Raw genomic sequence first — 15,908 nt, forward strand, 5'->3', positions numbered from 1 at the left:
AATATGATAATTGTTCACTAAAATGACAGCTTAAAAGAAGCTTAAAGCAACTTCATTAATCACAAAAAATGGAGGGGAATTTTAGACAGAAGACAAAGTTAGCTTTTGCTTCAGTGTGAACATACCAGCTTTGTCATCAATCTATGCATTTAATGACTCACCATCAAATGTAAACTTCTTGTAATGGTGCCTGAAAGTGGTAGCAACACAGTGATGATTTTCATCCTGACCAGATAAATCTGAAGGGTAGGGCAAACAGTTAACATGAAAATCTTTTTAGATTTTTAAAAAATAATATTTAAAAAGATATGTAATGCTTCACAGGGTTTCCAGTTCAAGGATCTATTGCCTTTGTTTTGCCCACAAGAGCCATATACCATGCAGCACCTAGATTCAAAAGATTCAAAGTACATTTATTTATCAAAGTTTGTATGCAATATGCAACCTTGAGATTCATCTTCCCACAGACAGTCACGAAACAAAGAAACACCATTGAACCTGTTCAAAGAAAAACATCAAACACCCAACATGCAGAAAAAAGAACAAATCATGCAAACAGCAAAAAATTAATGAAAAACATAGAATATAAAACATCAAACCATAAAGTAATAGAAACAGTCCAGGAATGTTCAACTTAGTTCAGTTTAGCGCTGTGTCATTCATTGTCTGCAGGCTGCAGTCAGTCCATCCCAAAATTGTACAAAATAGCAATAAAAAAGGAACACCCAGAAACACATCATATGGTGAACTAGAGTCTAATCCACAAACCGCATTGATTAAACCTTGCCAAAGACCCAAGACTCCAGCATTATCGAGCGAAGGAGGGGGGAGAGAGGGGAGAGAGAGAGAGAATGGTCACAGATAGGCATCTTCCTCCAGGAGCATTGAGCGAGACCAAAAATGACTGGTAACACACAGGCACATTCCCACACAGCAGCGAGAGACTGGTCAAATGCTGGCAGTTGGTGCTGAACACCTACTTGCCTTTCACTCTCAACCTCAATGATTTCAATCTTACTCAATGCTTTAGTTGGTGAGATTGGCAAGAAATGGAGATGATCATGGGCTTGCACCGTCTTCAGGCCACACACTACAATCGAAACCTCACAAAACTCCCTTAGAGACAACAAAGCACCAGATCGCTCAATCAGCCCGAAAATACACCATCAAAATGTAAATCACAGGTTTGAATAGCAGCAAAATCATATTTGAAAGTAAAAGAAGCAAAAGGAGTTTTATGAACTGTCTGAAGGATGTTGCCTTTAGTCACTTTGTTCGCTGGTGCCATCTCCTTCCAACAAGGTTTTGGATTTTAAAATAACTGACATTTCATCTGGTGAACCAGTAACCATAACAGTTGTTGATGCCCTGCATCTACATCATTCCAATCACCAAGGAACTGGAAGCCCTCCTTCTTTCTTATTGACGTGGTCCTACATCAATAAAAAATTGAACACTTATTGCCTTATGGCTGATCTGGTCCATCAGTCTGCCTTGTCTTTTTGATGCTCGACCCTCAACATTTTGAACAATCAATGCCAAAGTGATCACAGCAAACAAACTGAAGCCTGTATGGTCCAATTTCTATTCCAAAGCTAGCAGATTACCTCCACTAGAGCAACACACAAAAATGCTGGAGGATCTCAACAGGTCAGGCAGCATCTATGGAGAGAAATGGACAGTTTACATTTTGGGTCGAGGATTGCGAAGAAAGAGAGGAGATAGCCAGCATAAAAAGGAGATGAGGGGTGGAACAGTAGCTGGCAGGTGATGTATGGATCCAGGTGAGGAAGAGAGAAGAGTGGGAAAGATGCAAGAAGCTGGGAGGTGATAGGTGGAAATGGCAAAAGTAGAATCTGATAGGAGAATATAGTGGACTGTGTAATAAAGGGAAGAAAGTAGCAAGGGGGAGCAGGTGAGTGGTGTGTGGGTGACAGGTAAATGGAGAGCGTAGGGAGAAGAAAGAGATAGGATAATGGAAATCAGTGGGATCAGGAAAACAGAGAAGGAAGAAGGGAAAGGGAGGAGTGGTTACTGGAAGTTAGAGAAATGGGTGTTCATGCTGACATATTGGAGGTTACCAAGGTAGAATATGAAGTACTGTTTCTCTAATCAGCATCCTGCCTCAATTTGGCAATAGAGAAAGTCTTGGACAGACATGTCAGTGTGAGAATGAGAAGTGAAATTAAAATGACTGGCCACTTTACAGTAGAAGGAGAAAAGATGCTTGGGAAAGTAGTCCCCCAATCGGTTACAGGAGACTGCATGAGGGGAACAGTGTATCAATGTTTAGATATGACATTTCATTTGATAATTGAGCTTGAACTTAACCTACAATCTCATCAGGAGAGAATCTAAAGATTCTAGAGTGTTGAACTTATTCAGATGTAGGCCAGATACCAACTGTGAACAGCCACTCAGAATAGTGGATCAGACAGCAGGTCCTGCAGCCTTGAAAGCTGAGCCTTTGAATGAAGCTTTCTTTTGATTTCTCTTCAAAAGCTTCCCTTCTCTGCCTACAAAAATTGTTCCTGTTAATATTCAGGTCATGGGTTTAATTTTCCTCTCTTATATCTTCAAATTTCCTCTGGCAGTCATTGCATAAATCAGTCAATTTTTTTTTATAACAAACTGTCTCATGATTGAACAATATTCTGTTGCCAGACGACATTATCAGGTTAACAAAGATTGTGACGGATTTAGATGGACTAGATGAAAAGTAAATCACAAAATGAGTGTTCCTTTCCCTCTACATGGTATAGTTTACATCTCTTCAGCTTTCCCACATTTTTCTGGAGCTTGCATTATTACTTGTAGTTACCTTTCACTGCTGAAGGCCTATGTACAGTTCTGGAAGATTCTGGTTTGGAGTCTTTTGTGACAGCAGGATATTCAGCAGGTTGAGTTGGAGCAGAGGGCCGATTCTTCTTCCCAAAGAGGTCGGCATCCATGTCATCAATATCCTACATATTAAAAATACAGGAAAGGATAATGGAGGCTAGTTGTTCTTGTAGAGGATTATCTATGTACAAGGACAGTAGTTCAAAAAAGACCAGGACCAAGATATGAAACCTGTAATGTGAGCACTGGCAACAGAACAATAATCATAGAAACTGCCCAGTTAAAATCAGAAAACAAACTGCTGGATGAACTCAGTGGATCAGAAAGCACCTACATATGCAGGGAAATAGACAATTGAAATTTTAAGTCAATGCCTTTCTGGCTGGATGAACAGTCTCAACTCAAAATATCTATTGTCCATTTCCCACTATTGATGCTGCCTGAGTCTCTGAGTTTCTCCAGCAGTTTATTTTTCTTTGGCTGCAGGTTTCTGTATCTGTAGCCTCCTGTGTCTCAATTGCCCAAGTTCAACTAGTTTAATAATATCCTCCAAGGAAGGGAAGGCTGCCTACTTTGCCTGACCTGGACGTAACTCAAATCCCTCACCTTGTGGTTGTTATTTAATAGCCTCACTAAGGGATCTTGCCCATGTCAACTTTATACCAAAGAAAAATAAAGACAAAAACTTCACTGTATAGCCAGCTGCATTTTCTCTAAAAGGAAACAGCAAACTGTTCGAAATGCATTATTTTTTCCAGCTTGTCAAGATGCCACTCAGTTCATTTCAGAAACCACACATATATTTGACAGGATATTGCAGCTAAAAAGTCCATCATGATTGTACAGATTATTTAAAACAGCTATAGAATTGGACCTATTCCCTGGCTTTTCCACACTGCCCTGCTAATACTTCCATTTTCTTTTCAAATTTACCTTAAAAACCCTTCCATATATGAAATTCCAAATCACAATACTCACACTGTTATTTCTCCTCTTTCCCAATTCCTGGTTCTTCTACCAACCATGTAACCTCTAATTACCAACCCTTATTGTAAAATGCTTCACTTACAAAATGGTTTCCAAATCTGATATATTTAAAATTAAACTTCCTTCATAGAGATATAGTAAGGGGAAAATCCTGACTAATAATGAAAATCCACTGTAAGGTTGAGATGACAGAGTGATCCAACTGAAAAGGCTGCTGCGTCACACCACATTCAACTCAGGTTCAGTCTTGGTCTCCAGTGCTGTCTGTGTGGAGGTTGCGTGTTCACCCTGTAACAGTGTGGGTTTTGCTCCAGTTTCCTCTCATGTCCCAAGGAAGTAAAGAATTGCAGCTTAGTCTAAAAATTGGCTGCACTAAGTTATCCCAAGGTGTAAGTAAGCATAATATCCAGGTGGGAGATTATGATAACATGGGAGTATAAGCTATGGGGAAATAGTAGTAGGGAATAGGAGTATTCTGTAAATGGGCATGGATTCAATGGGACAAAATGGTTTGCATAAGGAAATATGGTTAACAGCTAACACAAAATTGAATTAACAGATAAATTACAGATAACAAAAACAGCATTGTACTTAATATTTAGAAATGGCAGAGCTTATTTAAAAGCAGATTTTAAAAAATCTGCGAGTTCCAATATCGATACTGATAGAGAAGGTACTCAGGAAGCTGAATAGTCTAAGGGTAGATAAATCTCCTGGACCAGATGGAATACACCCTCGTGTTCTGAAGGAAGTAGCAGTGGAGATTGTGGAGGCATTAGCATTGATCTTTCAAAAGTTGATAGATTCTGGTTCTGGAGGAATGGAAGATTGCAAATGTCACTCCACTATTTAAAAAGGGGGCAAGGAAGCAAAAAGGAAATTATAGACCTGTTAGCTTGACATCGGTGGTTGAGAAGTTGTTGGAGTTGATTGTCAAGGATGAGGTTACAGAGTACCTGGAGGCATATGATAAGACAAGCAGAACTCAGTATGGTTTCCTTAAAGGAAAATCCTACCTGAAAAACCTAGTGCAATTTTTTTGAGGAAATCACAAGTAGGCTAGACAAGGGAGATGTAGTGGATGTTGTGTATTTGGATTTTCAGAAGGCCTTTGACAAGGTGCCACACATAAGGCTGCTAAACAAGATAAGAGCCCATGGAATTACGGAATGGGATGCATATTTGAAATGAGAAGTACAATGATGGCATTGTAATTTTGAGATTAGAGCTAAATTCGCAGGAATAGAAGTCAGAAGAGGAAGGAATTTAAACGAACATGGGGGAAAAGCCACAGCAGAGGATTCTGAATTCAATGCAAACTTGCACTTAAGCCCTCTGAAACTGAGCAGCAGCTTTCTTGAACTGCTGTAATCCATCTCTTATTTTTGAGTAGGAACTAGACACAGCAATGGTGATAGGTTTTCAGGGCAGAAAGTGTACAACTTGAAGAGTGCAACTGTTGCACTCCTACTTATAGATGGTTCAGGCATAAGAAGCAATATTAATGTGGCAACACAGATGACTAATATACATCCACTAGTGAAGCAAGTGAATGTTCAGGATTGCCGATTGAGTACCCAACCAAATGGGTCAACTAACAAGTTCCTGATGATGTTGAGCTTCAAGTTTTGTTAGAGTTGTACTCACTCAGGCTAGCAGAGTACAGACAATCCCTGCATCACAGCGGTTCAAATAACAGAAATTCACCCTTGCAGAATTCACAATTCATTATCCAAAAATTTGAAACTTGGAATTAAATTAACTTCCTTGAGATTTATGTGTTGCAAAGTAAATAAAATAATTTTTTCAACTTCCACTTTTTGACTCATGGGGTTTCATGTTACCGAAAATCAAAGTGTGGACGATTTCCTAAGTACACGCTTCCACTCCTATTAACGCGAGCTTTTGGGGTTTTCCTGGGTTATGGTGCATGATTAAATGCCTTGGACAGTCATTTATTTTCATTTTTTAATGTATTCATTTTTCAGGGTCTGGGTATCACTGGTTAAAGCCAGTACTTAATCCCTTCTCCAACTGTCCTCTGAAAAGTAATGTAGAGCTGCCTTTGTAAACTGCTGCAATTTTTCTAATAAACTATTCCTACAGAGCTGTCAGGTCTGGAGTTCCAAGGTATAAACCCAGTAACAATTAAGGAAAAGCAATGCCAGGGTAATAAGAATCATGGAGAGAAGCATACAGCTGATAATGTCAGCATGTGGAAGTCACTGTTTGAGAGGTTCTGCTGGAATAGCTGGGAGGGCGGAGCTTAGGATGATGACACCTAACAGCGACTCCTTTGCTTGCAAGTTCAGAAACAGCTCTAGTTCCATCTTAAATAACTCTTTTGCCCCTTTTCAGCGATCTTTTGAAGACCCTGACCTGGAGTTACACACTGACTTCGGTTCTTTGCGGAAAGGGGACCCACTCTCGGAGTCTCACACCCAGCCACTTTTTGATATGCCAAGGACACGGCCTGGAAGACTAGCACTGTTGCCTGTTGAGACAGCCATGGGAGACAGATCATAAGCAGTGAGCTGGCTGCTGGCTATCTGCCCAGAGACCCGAGTTCTTTGGGCACAGAACTCGGAAAAAGCTACACAAAAGACTTTTAACACCATAAATCAGTGAGTTGTTTTGTTATGTCTCCGTCTTCGCTGTGAAATGGGGACATCTCTCTTTCCCTTATTAGGGAGAGAGGGAGCCTGTGGTATGTTGAATTACCGGGTGAACATGTAGGCTTTGGGGTACTGCAAGTCTGTGTCTTTATTGATGCTTTGCTGCATGCTTGAGTGCTTGGTGGGGGGGGGGGGGGGTGCCGATACTTTTTTGTTGGTGGGGTGGTTCATAGTTTTGCTACTGCTTACATGTGGGAAGGAGGAGCTGGAGGGGATTCGGGATTTTTTTTTTGTAATTTATTTTTTCTTGAAGTTCATCATCAAACAAACATTTCCATAAAATGTATTTCAGATACTGTACATATATTCAGATATGTATTCATATTTGCCACAAATCTCCACATAATATTTACCTGAGGTACACACTTATAGGAAAGAAAGAACAAGCAAAAGGAGAAAACTATGTACAAGCAGGGAGTGATTTTTTTTTTACAACATCTTCATTGATTTGTGAGAATAAAATCAGGTCCATGAGGTGTTATGTAGTTAAACCATTTTTCCCAGTATGAATCAAATTGTTCCAGCTTATGATTAACAAATACTGTTATCTTCTCCATTTTGTAAATGTCCATTGTAATTTCCATCCATGCGTTTAAGGCTGGGCTCTCCTGTGATAACCATTTCCTAGTAAGAGTCTTTTTACCAGCCACTAACATTAAATATTATATTCATTAAATATTTATCTCTTTTCAACCATTCTTGAGGTATACACCCAAAATATATGGTCTTACTCTCTAAGGGTATTTCACATTTAAAGATATCTTGTAGGACATTGTGTATCCCACTCCAATAGTCTTTGATAACGGGGCAATCCCAGAAAATACTGTAATGGTTTGCATTTTGATTTCCATAATTTCTCCAGCAAACAGGGAGGTTACTATAATGGGATTCCTGAGAAGGTGTAATAAAATATCTTATCAAGTTTTTCCATCCAAACTCCCTCCATTTCTGTGAACTGGTACACTTCCATTGATATCTCCATATTGTTGTCCATTCTTCCTCAGATATAATTATCCCTCCTTCCTTCTCCCATTTTGTTTTAATGTATGAAGTGTTTTAAGATTTGACAAACCCTTATACACGCTCGAAATGATCCTACTACCACTATCTGAATTATATGCTTTTCTAAATAGCTCTATCAAGCATGTACTTGCCTTGGTTACATTTTTAACCCTCCTCTTAACATACTGTCGCATCTGCAAATACTGATAAAAGTCTTGTTTTTCTAATAAGTGTTTCTCTTCAAGCATTTCAAAACTGAACAGTGTTCCTTCTTTCATTATGTTGCAAACTGTTATTCCTTTAGTTGTTCAGTCCTTAAATCTAGCAACGAGTATATTCGGCATAAACTCTGAGTCACATGCACACCATTTAAGAATTGCAATATCTCCCTCTAGTTTATATTCTTTTATAATAGTTTTCCATATTTTAAGAGTCCATTTCACCCATGGGTTATCAATAGTATTTATCTAACTTTGTAGGTTGCCATCAGCGAAAATTGCCTGTATGGGGATGGAAAGTATCCCCTCCTCAATGATTTTCCATTGAGTTGGATATTCCAATGATGGGTTGCACCAGCATATCACAGCTCTCAACTGTGCTGCAAAATAATAATCTCTAAGAGAAGGTAGGCCCTATACCCCCTTTTCCTTGGCTAATTGCAAAGTTTTGAGATGAACTCTAGGCCTTTTACCTTGCCATATATACCTTGATAACATCTTGTTCCATTCAATGAACTGATTTTGGTTAATCTGTATTGGTAGGGTCTGAAAGAGATATAATAGTGTGGGCAATATATTTATTTTAATGGATTCTATACTTGAACTGAGACTAAAAAAAGGAATTAGGTTCCATCTTGTTATATCTTCCTTAATTTTTTTATATCTAGGCGGATAATTGCATTCTGATAATTTTGCCAAATCTTTTGGCATAATGATGCCCAAATATTTGAAATACTCTGTCATGCCCAGGGATATCTACTTTCAATTTCTCTTGATGGGCTATAGTTATATGAAAGTAACTGACCTTGTATCCTGATAATTGATCATATTGTTCAAAGGATTGCATCAATTTAGGTAAAGAGTATGCTGGTTGGCCTAAATAGATCAAAATGCCATCTGCATAACATGCCAATTTATGCTCTGTCCCTTTAATAGTAATTCCCCTGATATCTTCATTTTGTCTGATGTATTGAGCTAGTGGTTCCAGATATAATGTGGAGTAGCAGTGACCATGCACAACCCTGTCTTGTGCCCCTTTCTAGGGTAAAACTATTCAATAAATATCCATTGATTTTAATCCTAGCAGTAGGGTTGTCATATAGTGCAAAACTCTGTAAAGAAAATTCCAATTAACTGAATCAAATGCCTTTTCAGCATCCACACTTATCACTGTAGCTTCAATTTTATTTTTTTGTACATGATCCATAATGTGAAGTGTCCTTCGTATATTGTCTTGTGTCTGGCATTGTCGTATAAAACCTGTCTGATCATTACGTATCAGTATGGGTAGAAACTCCTCTAATCGTTTGGCCATGATGGAGGTAAATAATCTATAATCTACATTAAGAACGGATATTGGTCTAAATGACCCGCATTCCATTTTATCCTTGCTTTCTTTCGGTATACCTGAGATTATCGTTTCCTTCCAACTGGGTAGCATTTGTGCCTTTTTTTTAAGAGTTCAGTGTGAGGAGTAAAACAGAAATTAATTCATTTTTAAATTCTTTATACCACTTTGCCATACATCCATCTGATCCTGATGACTTGCTTAATTTAAGCCTACTAATTGCAGTTTTTAGTTCAGCTTCAGTTATGTCAGCAGTCATCATTCTATTTTGTTCTTCGCTTAAAGTGGGTAACTCTAGAGGATTCAGGAAGGTGTCAATTTGGGTTATGCTTCCCCCTGGAACTTTGGAATATAGAGTTTTGTAAAACACTTCAAAAGCTTCTTGAATTTCACTTAGTTTATTTTTATCACCTTTGTTCTTGGATCCTTAATTCTATGAATTGCATTTTGTGCTATCTTTTTTTTCAGTTTCCACACCAGTATTTTCATAGATTTCGATCCACTTTATGGTGTCTCTGTTTCAGAAACATTAGATTTTTCCTGATTTCTTGTGTAGCCAAACTATTAATTTCATTCCTAATTTTTAAATTTCTTCTAATGTATCCTGTGTCAAACTCAATTTGTTTTTTTCTAGTTCCTTCAACTTAGTTTGTAATTCCTCTAATGCTTTATTCCTTATTTTTTCTCTTAGATGAAGATATCGCTATAATTTTCCCTCTTAAGACAGCCTTCAGAGTATCCCATAGAATGGGAGATGAAACCTCCCCAGTATCTTTGAATTCTAAGTAAAGACCAATTTCTTTTTTAATTTGTTCCATAAAATAGGGATAATTGAATAGACTTGAACTTAGTTTCCAAACAGTATTCTTTGGTTGTAGGTCAAAATCAACATATAAAAAAAACTAGAATGGTTGGGGGGTGGGAAACAAATTGAAGAGACTAGGAGAGAGGAGGTTAGTTCACAAACAGAGAAAGCTTGCAGACAGTGTGTGAGGGAGGATAGGAGATGTCGGGGAGAAGGAAGAAAAAGTTATTAAAGTTGATTGCACCGTTAGGGATAAACAGAGAGTAAGAGGTGGAGAATTTCTTAAATACATTTATTTTAATGCTAGGAGAATTGTAAGAAAGGTGGGTGAGCTTAGAGCGTGGATTAATACCTGGAAATATGATATTGTAGCTATTAGTGAAACATGGTTGCAGGAGGGGTGTGTTTAGCAACTAATTATTCCTGGATTTCATTGCTTCAGATGTGATAGAATCGGAGGGGCAAGAGGGGGAGGTGTTGCATTGCTTGTCAGAGAAAATATTACATTGTTTAAAAAGGGTTCTAGGAGTAAACCTAGCAATTAACGGCCTGTAAGATAGAAGTCAGTGGTGGGTAAATTAATGGAAAATATTCTTAGAGATAGTATATATATGTATAATGTACTGTGTATGTTAATCAAAATGGCTTGTTTTGTTAAGAGTAGGAATGCTTCTTTGTATGATAAGTGCTTTCTCTCGCAGTTGTTTAGCTTTAGACTTGCTGATACATTCATTTGTTGACCGATGGGGAATGTTATTGTCTTGTGAGGCTGGGAGCTTGGGGGTTTTCGTGGTTTTTTCAGGGGAGTCGTGAAGAAGACGCCGAGGAAGGTGGATGTGCGCTGCACTGCTCGGTCGACCACCAGGGTGGTCCCAGGTGCAAGGATGTGGAGGTCGGAGGAAAGTGACGAGGGGTCGAATGGTTCGATGGTTGAGCTCCAACGATGTGCACTGAACTTTGATAAGTTGGCGCCTTTTACTTTATTTTCTTTTCCTTCATATATATATTGTATTGTACAGTACTCTTTTAGTTTTAGTAAAATCTTTAAAGTGTATTCCATAACGGTAGCTGGTGTGAGTTTGATATGGTGTGTGTGCGCATGGCATAAACTTGATTCTCACAGCACCTGCGTGTATGGGAGGTGGGGTTGGTGAGTGGCTGGATCTCCTTTTCCCCTAGACATATACCAGCCTGTTGGGTAAGTGTTACATATAATTATCTCGATAGACAGGGTTTGATTAGGAACAGTCAACATGGATTTGTGACTAACAAATCATTCTGAATTTTTTGAAGAGGTTACTAGGAAAGTTGACAAGGGAAAAGCAGTGGATATTGTCTATATGAACTTCAGTAAGGTCTTTAACAAGGTTTCACATGGAAGGTTAGTTAGGAAGATTGGTGGGGTGGTAGGTGAGAACAAGGGGAACCCTATCCCGAGTGGGGTGGCGGGCGGATGGGATGAGGGCAGATGTGCGGGAAATGGGAGAGATGCGTAGCAGACTTGATGGTTTTTGCCTCCAACTTTCACCCTGCCCTCAAATTTACCTGGTCCATTTCTGACACCTCCCACACTTTTCTTGATCTTTTTGTCTCCATCTCCGGAGACGGCTTATCTACTGATATCTACTATAAGCTTACAGACTCTCCTACAGACTATTACTCTTCCCACCTTGTCTCTTGCAAAAATGCGATCCCCTTCTCACAATTCCTCCGGCTCCGCTGCATCTGCTCTCAGGATAAGGCTTTTCATTCCAGGACAAAGGAGATGTCTTCCTTTTTTAAACAAAAGGGCTTCCCTTCTTCCACCATCAACTCTGCTCTCAAATGTATCTCTCCCATTTCCCACACATCTGCCCTCACCCCATCCGCCCACCATCCCACTCAGGATAGGGTTCCCCTTGTCCTCACCTACCATCCCACCAGCCTCCAGGTCCAACATATAACTCTCCGTAACTTCTGCCACCTCCAACGGGATCCCACTACCAAGCACACCTTTCCATCCCCCCCCCTTCTGCTTTCTGCAGGGATCGCTCCCTATGCGACTCCCTTGTCCAATCGTCCTCCCCATCCCTTCCCACTGATCTCCCTCCTGGCACTTATCCTTGTAAGCGGAACAAGTGCTACACCTGCCCTTACACTTCCTTCCTCACCACCATTCAGGGCCCCAGACAGTCCCTCTAGGTGAGGCGACACTTCACCTATGAGTCAGCTGGTGTGGTATACTGCGTCTGGTGCTCCTGGTGAGACCCGACGCAGACTGGGAAGCTGGAAAGGTGATTGCCAAAAGGGATACAGAGCTGGAGAAGGGAAAGGATCATGGGACAGGAAGCCTAGGGAGAAAGAAAGGGGGAGGGGAGCACCAGAGGGAGATGGAGAACAGGCAAAGAGTGATGGGCAGAAAAAAAAGGGGGAGGGGGAAAAATAAATCAGGGATGGGGTAAGAAGGGGAGGAGAGGCATTAACGGAAGTTAGAGAAATCAATATTCATGCCATCAGGTTGGAGACTACCCAGGTGGACCCAACAGTGTTGCTTGAATTTCCAGCATCTGCAGATTTCCTTATGTTTCCATATTACTCCTATCCTGGCCTCCCTCCACTGGCTGCCAGTACGGTTCAGAATTGATTTTAAGGTTCTCCTGCTTGTTTATAAACGCCTAAATGGGCTGGCCCCCCTTATTTCACAGATCCTCTAATCCCTTATTCTACTTCCAGGTCCCTCAGGTCAGCTGACTTGGGGCAAACACGAGGAAATCTGCAGATGCTGGAAATTCAAACAACACGCACAAAATGCTGGTGGAACACAGCAGGCCAGGCAGCATCTATAAGGAGAAGAACTGTCGACGTTTTGGGCCAAGACCCTTCGTCAGGACTAACTGAAAGGAAAGATAGTAAGAGATTTGAAAGTAGTGGGGGGAGGGGGAAATGCAAAATGATAGGAGAAGACTGGAGGGGGTGGGATGAAGCTAAGAGCTGGAAAGGTGATTGGTGAAAGTGATACAGAGCTGGAGAAGGGAAAGGATCATGAGACAGGAGGCCTCGGGAGAAAGAAGGTGGGGGGGGAACACCAGAGGGAGATGGAGAACAGGCAAACAACTAAATATGTCAGGGATGGGGTAAGAAGGGGAGGAGGGGCATTAACGGAAGTTAGAGAAGTCAATGTTCATGCCATCAGGTTGGAGGCTACCCAGTCAGTATATAAAGTGTTGTTCCTCCAACCTGAGTTTGGATTCATTTTGACAGTAGAGGAGGCCATGGATAGACATATCAGAATGGGAATGGGACATGGAATTAAAATGTGTGGCCACTGGGAGATCCTGCTTTCTCTGGTGGACCGAGCGTAGGTGTTCAGCGAAACGGACTCCCAGTCTGCGTCGGGTCTCACCAATATATAAAAGGCCACACCGGGAGCACAGGACACAGTATATCACACCAGCCGACTCACAGGTGACGTGTTGCCTCACCTGGAAGGACTGTCTGGGACCCTGAATGGTGGTGAGGGAGGAAGTGTAAGGGCAGGTGTAGCACTTGTTCTGCTTACAAGGATAAGTGCCAGGAGGGAGATCGGTGGGAAGGGATGGGGGGGGACGAGTGGACAAGGGAGTCGTGTAAGGATCCTTTCCCTTCTCCAGCTCTGTATCACTTTTGCCAATCACCTTTCCAGCTCTTAGCTTCATCCCACCCCCTCCGGTCTTCTCCTATCACTTCGCATTTCCCCCTCCCCCCACTACTTTCAAATCTCTTACTCTCTTTCCTTTCCGTTAGTCCTGACGAAGGGTCTCGGCCCGAAACGTCAACAGTGCTTCTCCTTATAGATGCTGCCTGGCCTGCTGTGTTCCACCAGCATTTTGTGTGAGTTGGCTGACTTAGGGCTCCTGGCTGTCCCGCGATCTAAACTTAAGCTCAGTGGTGACTGTGCCTTTGCTATTGTAGCCCCTAGACTGCGGAACAGCATTTCCCTCCCCATCAGATCTGCCCCCTCCATCAACTCTTAAATCCAGGCTCAAAACTTACTTTTATTCACTAGCGTTTGAATCCTCCTGATGTGGCGGATTTTTGGCTTGGGCCTAGGCCCTTGAGTTGTTTCTTTTGTGCCTATAAGCTATTTGCCCTGTTAGTTATGTCTGTGTTTCTTGTATTTGTGATTTTAGCTATCTGCTCTGATCTGTACAGCACTTTGGTTGTTTTTAAATGTGCTATATCAGTAAACTTGACTTGACTTTGTACCTAAGGAACCCGATTACTATTGACTGTAGCTTATTTTCCCTGTCTCCAGAAGGCCTCGGGACAAGTGCGCAGTGTGCTCTCTCAATGTCAAATGCCATGGTCGGGGGAAGCTCCAGCGTGTCCCATAGCAAGTTTTCTACAAACTCCGCCATAGACAACCCCACCGCTCCTTCAGAACATTATATATCCTGATATTCTTTCGGCGTGATCTTCCTTCTTGGTCGAGTAATTTATTTTCTTGTTGATTTAACACTTATATCGTCTTACTGTCCGTTCCACATTTAGAACGTGATCTTCCACCTTTTCAATTTGTCTCTCTGCCACCACTATTTTGAATAACATTGGTGAGCTCTGACTTGATATCATTTAGTTGCTGTTTTATGTCTTTTTGGAATTCCCGTATCTCTTCCAGAATTTTTACTAAATTTGCCACTTCGCCTGAACAAGGTCCAGCGTCAGCCTCGCTGCCATGTGTTTGTGAAGGAGAGCTGCTCGTTGCACCCCTCTCGTCCACTGGCTTCACAGTGACGCTTTTTTTAATCTCCATTCGTTTTCCCCATTCTTGCCCCTCTTAACAATTCAGCTATTTTCTAGAAATCTAGTATTTGGCGGATTAACGGGGCGAAATAAGCATTTTTCCGGAGGAGTTATTATTTTAGGCTGCCATTCTGAATGATGAAGTCACCGGAAACCTGGGGTTCTAACATTTAACTGTCATTCATTCTTTGCACCACTCCTGTTTTTGTAGATGTTTGCAAAGAAGGATTTTAGGATGTATATTGTACACATTTCTGTGATATTAAATGTACCTATTGAAACCTATTGAAAACAGTGATATAATTTTGAAAACAATACACACTGTAGCCACAATGCTCCAGTAATGGAGGAAATTAATGCTTAGGGTAGTAGAAGGGGTATTAATCAGACATCTGCTTTGTGGTAGATGGTGCCAAATCTCTTGCTGAATATTACCACACGTGTCAAATGGGAAGTGCGATGTGGGCTGGGCCTAATTTTAGGACATGTATTTTGTACAATTTTTGTCAATAGAATTTTGTTAGGTGAAGGTTGGGTGACTGTGTTAGTCTAACAGGAAAGCAATATTCTAATTTTTCAATTTGCATTTACTCATTTGCATTCTTGAATTTTCTGTTCTTGGTGCAGTTTCTGGATTACCTACTGTTCAAAAACTGGCCTGTTTAAGACAAAATCAGATTGTCACTCAGAGTGGAAGCAATAGTGAGTGATTATGGCAGTGAGGAGTATCTATGGGATTAAGTTATAATCTTAGGCCTCATCTAATGTGGATAAAGCAAGTATTGAATCTATCTATTCATTAGGTTCTACAAAAGAGAGCAAGGGGCAACCATTATAACTTGTATTACATAAACTTACCTTCATTGTTTCTAATAGGGCCTGGTGATCAACCTCTGAAATCTCAGACTCCTGCACAAAGAGAACAAAGTCCTTTACACAATGCACAGTAGTGTTCCCTTCAGTACAACTTCAACCAATTAATCCTATATAGTCAAGAATTCAGCCAGTTATTCCCAATTTGTAAATGCAACTTTCTATTAAAGGTTTCCACAGGTGTAATCAAACCAGTTAGGGAGAGAAAAAATGATGGGGAATAAATACTGGCGGGTTTCACATTTCAACTTCTTAAAGAGCACGGGAAGTCAGACTGTCTGGAATTCTCACAAAGTCAGTTAAGTGGCTAGATTATTCTTAAGGCACAAAACAATGTAAGGAATAAAATTTACGCTGAATTAGGATTTATCATAAATTAGTCAAAAACTGGATGGCCT

The 15,908-nt window shown here is 40.6% G+C and overlaps 1 protein-coding gene across 9 annotated transcripts in view; it reads right to left on the reverse strand.

Moving 5' to 3' along the window:
- The window catches only part of LOC140714956 (fas-binding factor 1 homolog), a 156,804-nt gene that overhangs the window by 108,204 nt on the left and 32,692 nt on the right, over nucleotides 1-15,908 (reverse strand). For 7 of the 9 annotated variants that reach the window (XR_012096038.1, XR_012096037.1, XM_073026655.1 and 4 more), the window contains exons 7-9: nucleotides 15,496-15,546; nucleotides 2,822-2,963; nucleotides 162-239 (exon numbers count right to left, since the gene is read on the reverse strand). Coding sequence is in view for 7 of the 9 variants with exons in the window: in XM_073026655.1 (XP_072882756.1) it covers nucleotides 162-239; nucleotides 2,822-2,963; nucleotides 15,496-15,546 (271 nt within the window). In the remaining 2 variants the exon portion in view is untranslated. Of the gene's footprint in view, nucleotides 1-161; nucleotides 240-2,821; nucleotides 2,964-4,716; nucleotides 4,785-15,495; nucleotides 15,547-15,908 lie in introns of all 9 variants that reach the window. The other 2 variants (XM_073026653.1, XM_073026650.1) reach the window with 2 other exon arrangements.

This window comes from Hemitrygon akajei, chromosome 22 (genome assembly GCF_048418815.1).
Source record: "Hemitrygon akajei chromosome 22, sHemAka1.3, whole genome shotgun sequence".
Lineage (NCBI taxonomy): Eukaryota > Metazoa > Chordata > Chondrichthyes > Myliobatiformes > Dasyatidae > Hemitrygon > Hemitrygon akajei.